This window comes from Pistacia vera, unplaced genomic scaffold (assembly GCF_008641045.1).
Source record: "Pistacia vera cultivar Batoury unplaced genomic scaffold, PisVer_v2 Contig109, whole genome shotgun sequence".
Taxonomy (NCBI): domain Eukaryota; kingdom Viridiplantae; phylum Streptophyta; class Magnoliopsida; order Sapindales; family Anacardiaceae; genus Pistacia; species Pistacia vera.
In genome coordinates this window covers 1,500,802-1,509,018 of record NW_022195126.1, presented here as the reverse complement: position 1 = coordinate 1,509,018, position 8,217 = coordinate 1,500,802, and the positions used below count along the sequence as shown (strand labels likewise).

The window sequence follows — 8,217 nt, the reverse complement described above, 5'->3', positions numbered from 1 at the left end:
AATCACTATCAAAATGCATATATAAAAATAAAAATAAAAAGAAAGAAAGAGTATGACACGAAGAAAAAGAAGGCACATGGGATGAAGCATGAGGGCATGTGGATGGGAAATTCAGGTCTTCTTTTATAATAATAAAATAATTAATTAAACATGTTTGATGTAATTTCAATGAAAAAAAGAAGCAATTAACAGATTAAGAACATGGATCCATCCCATTCCAATGGGATAGCCTTAAGCCTCCAACTAATAAAGTCATGTGATAGCAAAGAGAGTAACTTGTCTTTCCCCCATTTTAAAGCAGTATTCAGTGGGTCCTTCTCACCCCATCAATCACCAATCTGCAGATTGGTGGATCCCATCTTTGTTTTTAGATTCATCCCCGCTGTAGATTGTATAATATATAAGGCATGCAGCTAATCATTTTGATGATCATAAGGTTCACACAGACTCTTTAAATCTTTTATAATTCAACATGCATGTTTGATCTTATGGGTAGAGACCTCTTCCATGCAGAGAAAAAAAAAATACTGTAATTAATTAGGGTTTTAAGGAATGGTAGGTGGGTTTAACATTATTTAATATTATTGGTAACAGATGAAAAAGCTAAGTACTATTTAGATCTATTGATGATAGATAGCATTGGGTTTCCCCATGTCAAAATCTCAACCTTCAATTCAATTCTATAAAATTAAATCACTTGAAAGACTAAACGGAAAATGGAAATCTAGAGACATCATATACGAATTTGTGGGTTTGTAAGGTTGTGGCTAATTAGCTATTTTTGGGGCCATATGCAGGATACTTAATTCTTATCATGGGACCTACGTGTCTGTTTTTTTTTTTCTCCATGTTATGACAAAATGATAAAGGGAAAAAGAAAAGATGTAAGGAAAGGAAAAGAATAGTGAAACTTTAGCTTGGTGTTGCACTATTAAGTGATTTATCCATGCATGTACGTACGAGAGTGAACAATTAAAGCTAGCTACTTTGTACTAACTACTAAGGAAAATTCTGTACAAGTCATTTTTAACCATTCCTTCCTCAATTGTATATTTAGGCCCAGACCCAGTAAATATCGTATCGTTCAAATTAATGGTATAAAAGTGTGGGTTCATCGGTTCAAATTGTTGGCAACAAGGCTGCTTTACTCACCTTTTTGGCTGTTAGAATATGTCCCGTGGGTGCGATGTCGAATGGTCTCAGTTTACAACTCATTTTGCATTCTTCTTTTTACCACTGATTCCGGGATAAAGGTCATACTTCACCATTCATTTTTCATATGTGGTGATTCTGACTTCTATTGTTAAATTCACACATATGAACTTTGAATTCCTCCAATCGCGTATATATCTTCAACAAAAAAAAAACTAAGACAAAATGCATAGTGATAGGAACCATTACGAGGCAGTTTTCATATAATCCTCGATTGACCTACGTAGTCTCTATGATCATAAACTGTTAAAAAAAAAAATGGTATGAACTTCTTACACACATTTGTTGTTTATATACATGAATGAAAGCTACCATCATAATCATCTTCATCTTTTACCAAAATAAATACCCTCAAGAATCAAGATAGATAATTGAGAAATGAAAAAGAGGTTAAAAATTAAAAATAATGATAATACAAGAGAGATTAACAGAAGAAGAGTGGTTGAGAGACCATATAAAAAGGTTAAGATGGCACACTAGTTTTGTAACGTAGACCACACTACCACAGTGTAACAGGTGTTAAGGAGAATGATAGCCCAGAAGACTCTATCGAATATTGATAGATTACGAAGGGGACATCTTGTGACTGTCCATCGAAAGCAACATATTTGACTTTTATAGCTTAGCGTAAAGCACGTCAGAATGACAACTTGTGTAGGAAAATTTTGAAACCAAAATTGAATATTGCACAGTTTAAAGATGCTTCAATGGGTGGCCCTGCTTCAGATCGATCATCATATGCATATATATGCATGATGGCTAGCTGCATCTCATCATCATGAATGCACAGTCATAAGTTTGCAAATTAATTAGAGACCTAGAATTTTGTAAGCCACACGTACGTTTTTGTGTTATATATATCTATTAAATAATCATATATATCTAGCAAATTCCATCAATTAGAAACTTAAGTAACAAGCAAGAGATACATGTAAATAAAATAGAGTGTGGGATTGGACATGACGACGGGGGTCGCAGAAGGGTGGTGGGAAGTGGCAGAAGAGAGAGAAAGAGTGGAGATAGAGAGGGTGGGTACAGAGACAAAAAAGACCAGCTCTTGTAGGGTTATTAGAACAGGGATTTTGCTTGGGCTTTTCAAAACCCTCATCTCTCTCTTTCGTTCTTTCTTTCAAATGCAACAACATAGCTGAAACTGATGAGAGGATAATGGATTGGAAAGAGGTTCGTCTTAATGCACGATACCTGTTGGTGGGTTAGGTAGCAAACCCTGCCCCTCTCGTTGGACCCATCCCTAGATTCCTGCCCTTTCTCTCTCCCTCTCTCAAATTTCAATCCTTTTTACATCTTAAGTATCCTCATCTCTTTCTTCAATTAACACAACATATGTTATCCAACGTTGTTACTCTGATCTACTTAATTTACCATTCATCAATATCACTGAATTATAACCAACATACTTTATATTAACTCATCACCCACTTCATATAAAAGTGGCTTTTAAAAATGACCACACTCCCCCTCTCCCTTTGACAATCCATTCTAAGTGCTTTCTTCTTATTCTAAATTTTATTTTTGTTAAAAGACAACTGTCTTTATTAAGATAACACCACTACTTGTCTCTTAAGAATGCCTGGACCACAACCAACGGTTAAGAAAAATTACCACTAATTTTCTCCCTTTGCATTTAACCTCTGATCAAGTTTAATTTAACACCAATTGGTAATTTCGCTTTCTGTTAAAATTCCGTTGCTGTTATTATTATTATTATTATTATTATTATATATATATATATATTTTTAATCTAGGTGATGTATTGCCATATAGCTAGCAAGGGAAGATTGTAAAGAAAAATTTGTGAAGAAAATTTATTTTGTTTTTAATATAGAGAGTTCAAGTACAAGTGTATAATTCTTTTTTTTTCCAACAGCTTAATTAGTTATATATAAAAAAAAAAAAAAAAAGCAAAAACAGCAAGTGAAATTCCTCCTCATATAAAGAGAAGTAGAACTATAGAATTATCAAACATCTCATCCTCACTCTCCCTTCCCTCTTTCCTCTCTCTCTCGAAATATAATTTTATATATAAAAACTGAAACAAGTAATCTCTTCCCAGCAACTGATAAGGTATATAAGCTATATATCCATCCCACCTTTTCTTCATCTCTGAATTATCAAGTCTCTCTCAGTTCCTTTCCCTACACTGAAATCTCTTTTACTCTGACAATCTTCATCCTTTCTCTAGTTTGAACATGAACCTGAGATTCTCACCACAATTCTTAAGATTTGTGGCACAAGTCTAGCTAGGTCATGACTTGCAATGGGATGGCTTTCTTCCCAACAAATTTCATGCTACAAACTTCTCATGAAGATGATCATCAACCCCCCACCTCTCTCAATCCAATTCTATCATCATGCACACCTCAAGACTTTCATGGTACTCGCTCTCTCTCTTTCTCTCTCACTCACTCACACACACGACACATGTACTGTGTACAGTATTTATGTACTATTATAGATTTTAATAAAATTAATTTTTGGTGCAGGGGTTGCATCGTTTCTAGGAAAGCGATCAATGTCGTTCTCAGGAATCGATATTGGTGAAGAAGCAAATGGAGAGGATGATTTGTCTGATGATGGGTCACAGGCAGGAGAGAAGAAGAGGAGGCTTAACATGGAGCAGGTAAAAACCCTTGAAAAGAATTTTGAATTGGGGAACAAACTTGAGCCTGAGAGAAAAATGCAGCTGGCTAGGGCTCTTGGTCTCCAACCAAGACAGATCGCTATTTGGTTCCAAAACAGAAGGGCTAGGTGGAAAACCAAACAACTTGAGAAAGACTATGATCTCCTCAAGAGACAATATGAAGCCATCAAAGCAGATAATGATGAACTCCAAGCTCAAAACCAGAAGCTTCATGCTGAGGTTAGTCATAATAATTTTTTTTTTTTTTTTTTTTTTTTTTTTTTTTTTTTTTTTTTTTTTGCATGAGTTTGCATTGATTCTGTAGAATAAAGTTGGAAATCAAATTCTTATTTTTATGATTCCTGTTTTTGACTTTACTTGGTTAATGATTTTAAGAACCTTTATTTCTGTTAGCTTCTTCAACCAATTGAAGGCTTTTCGGGAAAGCTTCTTTTTCTCTCATCATTTCTTTAACTTTTTGAAGGACTGATTGATTATAATTTTAAAAATAAGGACTAACCATGACTTGAAGATCTCTCTTAAATATAAATCTCAGTAGAGGTAACTATTAATTGAAATATAGGAAATATTATTTATTTATTTAGCATACATCTCTAGCTATAAGCTTTATTTTTTTTATTGGTTAATTTAATTAATTATGATTACAGATATTGGCACTGAAAAGCAGAGAAGTTACTGAATCGATTAATCTGAATAAAGAAACTGAGGGGTCTTGCAGTAATAGAAGTGAGAACAGTTCAGATATAAAGTTGGATATCTCAAGGAGACCAGCTATTGACAGCCCTCTATCTAATCATCCAACAAGTAGACCTCTTTTCCCAACTTCATCTTCATCATTGAGGCCAACTCCAACAGGAGTGGCTCAACTTTTCCACAACCACAACACGTCAAGGCCTGACCTCCAGATGGGTAAAGAAGAAAGTCTTAGCAGCATGTTCTGTGGCATGGACGATCAGTCCGGATTTTGGCCATGGTTGGAGCATCAACATTTCAGTTGAAATTATAAATTCAACTACGATCCCAAGTACTGTCAAATTGTAATATACCCATTTGCTAAGTTTGTCAATGTTTTAAACCAAGAGGCCAGGCAATTTATTACTATATTATTCTATGGGTTTCCAGTCCATGTTTTGGTACTTATTTATTAGAGTGGCCTCTAAAGTAGAATATATCAACTTGAGTTTTCATTAGGGCTGAAGATCTTTATGAAGTAATAAAGAGTTGTGTCTTTGAGTTCTATACTTAATTTGTTTCCTTAATTAATTATACTGAGAAAGAGAATTATGTTTGCTTGATTGGATTATATTGGGTTATGGGCACCTAAATCTATATATAAAAAAAATGCAGGATGGGTCATGAAATTTAGAAGAAAAAGAAAAGGGGTTTTCTTCGCTCCTTAAACATGTAACTTTTTATTTTATTTTATTTTTTCCTATTTCTTGCTTTGGAATCCAAGTCCTTGTACTAACGAAGAAAAACGATTGCAAGTGATTTCAAGGAAAGTCCATTGAAATGATTTATGCTGATTTCATGATTGAGTAGCACACGGTAACCCAACGGTGAACCAAATCTACTAGAAGAGAGAGAGAGAGAGAGTATCAAACACACATTCCGAGGGAGGAAGAAGACAAACAGATGAAAGAGTAGAAGAAAACAAGGAAAGTTGGAAATGGTCATTCTCGTGAAGGAGACGTTGGGATACTTCTGCTGACAAACATGGAATGGTATCAAAAGCTACCTATTCTACCCAACTTTTGGCAATCACTTTCTGATTTCTGATCTCTTTTCTTTTTAGTCTTAATTCATGTGACCCACTGTCACCAACTCTGTAGCATCCAACTCACTTCTCTTTTAACCGTACTCTTATTTTACCACCTTTCCCATTTATACTTGTCTCTCTCTCTCCACTCCCTTTACTTTGCCCTCATCCATCGATCACTAAACTTTCAACTTAAATGTAATTTGGAACTTCATTCTTGGGTTTGAATCGAGAGAGATGTTCTTGAGTCCGACTATTAAGATGAGTAAAAAATAAATTCATCATATCTTGATTGTTACACTCGATTTACCTCATCTCCAGGTAGTCATATCAACTAGTGAGTCAAATCTCATCCATCTCTAGCTAGTGGATCAAAGAGCTTTTTACAGCTTTTGAAAAAGAAATATTGTTATGTCGATACATAGAACATGATGGCTGGAAACAATTTAGTCCCATTCTATTTAGTCTTTTTCCTTCTCATGATGCCTTCACTTCTTACTTCAACTGAACTACTCTCCTCTTTTCATACAATTTCTAGTCTTTATTAACAAACCAAATTTATAATATAAAATACAACACATAAATGTTCTCATTTATGATGTTAGCTTAATTACCCTTGTAACAAAATTCTTCTTTTTTCTATTTTAGTCTCAATGAGTTTACTGAGCAATACTCCTTACCTTTCCTCTTTTACTTTGAACTCTCAAGTTGCAATTAATTAATCAAATTTTGGGTAACACAATAAATTCCTTTTCATGAGTTTACAAACCAGTAGCATTAACATTGTATCCCCATTTCATATTATATATATATATAGCTGTCAAGTCGTTTCAACTATACCTACTTTCATATCCATTTAAGTTCCTATAAATCTCTGTTTCTTGTCATCAAATGATTCAACCTAGGTGCATGCCATTAATTACTCTCATTTCAAATGAGCATCTCTCAAAAGTTTTTAATAATTTCCAAGCTACCAGAACTTCCATCCTTGCGCGCGCGTGCACGGCACACACCGCGCGCACACACACACACTGCACACACGTGTATATATATAATATAATATTATATATATTATATATATATATATATAGATAGAGAGAGGAGAGATGAGAGAGAGAGAGAGAGAGAGAGAGAGAGAGGAATAACCTCCAATAATAAAAAATTATAGTCCCAACTTGGAATAGTTATAAATAAAAATAAATTCCATATTATAATAAGTTATAATTTTTCTAATTCTCGCCTTAAAAAAATTGTCTCTACATAGTATTAATTATCTATATATTGCCCAAAAAAAAAAATATATGTTATATTATATTAAAAGTTTAAGATAAAATAAAATATTTATCTAAAGTTGTTTGGAATAATGATTTACGCTTTAAAGTTGTTACCACATCATTTAATTTACGAGGACATAACTCGCTAGCATGAGCACTTTCTTGTTGAAGCCAAAATATTTCTAGCTTCTTAAGTTGTTTAGAGTTTATCGGCATGAAACTTTTTGTATTTTGGTATTATCATCCTTACGATTATTTCCTTTCTCTTCTTATCTAATTGTAGCAATAATTTCTTCTTCAATTAAAACATACAAGTCTTGTTGCTCATTTGGATGATTAAGAAAGATATTAATATCCATTCTATTAATGTAGTAAAATTGTTGAATCTGATCACGCAATTCTGCAATGACTCTTTGATTCTCTTCATCCGCTTCATTAATTTGTAACTTGCAATTCATCGACATCGAGGGTCCTAATTTTGCAGTGCTTAAAAACAATTGGCAATTGTCTATGGCTTTACATCAATTGACCATACAACAACTGTATTTACAATTCCATCAAGGACACTTATCTTTATTGGTTCTAAGACACGATCTTTTATCGATTTCAAAAGTAAGCTATTGAAGCACTGAATTGAAATTCTAATACTAATAAAACATGAATTAAAATCCTAATATTGTAGAACTAAAACATGAATTATAAAATAAGAAATCAAAACAATAATTTTTGTAATTACTTCTCTATTAAATTGTAACTTCCTTATAGTAATAAAATTAGTTGATCCCACCATTATGAATATAGAACGGTTTTACTGTATATCCCCCTTCGCATGATGATCACATATCTATGTTAATGGTAAAATCGCAATAATTTAAAACAGTTGAGATCAATCATTAATGTAGTTTTGGTCAATATATATATTTACACACATGAACGCTTCCATTTGTTTCTGGAATCGAAAATCTAGTTCATCAAAGCATATAGAGAGAGAGATTTACAGTTGTTTTGGCAACAACTGTCATAACAGATAACTAGATTCTGCAAACCAATAACAAAAATTATATACCAACTAGCATGTGATAGAATCTTGGAAATCCTTCTGGATACATAACTTGATATATAATTATTAAAGGATGATCAAGTATGTAAGTTGAACCATTATCAGTAATTTTTTTTATATTGAATCATGTGATGTAGGTTGAGATAATCTTTGGCACATTGCTGGAAAAAATTTGGTATTTGCTGGTAGCTTGAGATGCCAACATATATGTTCACATTTAAAGATGGCTAGTGGCGATATTTAAAATTAG

At 33.2% G+C, this 8,217-nt stretch overlaps 1 protein-coding gene across 1 annotated transcript; it reads left to right on the top strand.

Moving 5' to 3' along the window:
- The first annotated feature begins 3,209 nt into the window (after window positions 1–3,209).
- Window positions 3,210–5,130, top strand: LOC116136141 (homeobox-leucine zipper protein ATHB-13). The gene is made up of 3 exons (XM_031421847.1): window positions 3,210–3,607; window positions 3,717–4,093; window positions 4,522–5,130. Exons 1-3 carry the CDS (start codon window positions 3,481–3,483, stop codon window positions 4,870–4,872), a joined length of 855 nt encoding a protein of 284 aa, XP_031277707.1. The 5' UTR covers window positions 3,210–3,480; the 3' UTR covers window positions 4,873–5,130.
- The last annotated feature ends 3,087 nt before the right edge of the window (window positions 5,131–8,217 follow it).

What these genes read in the sequence shown, in the direction of transcription:
- LOC116136141 (XM_031421847.1), top strand. Translation starts at nt 3,481, where the DNA reads ATGACTTGCAATGGGATGGCTTTCTTCCCAACAAATTTCATGCTACAA. An exon ending in CACACCTCAAGACTTTCATG is followed by an intron (nt 3,608 to 3,716) that starts GTACTCGCTCTC and finishes TTTTTGGTGCAG; the next exon opens with GGGTTGCATCGTTTCTAGGA. An exon ending in ACCAGAAGCTTCATGCTGAG is followed by an intron (nt 4,094 to 4,521) that starts GTTAGTCATAAT and finishes TTATGATTACAG; the next exon opens with ATATTGGCACTGAAAAGCAG.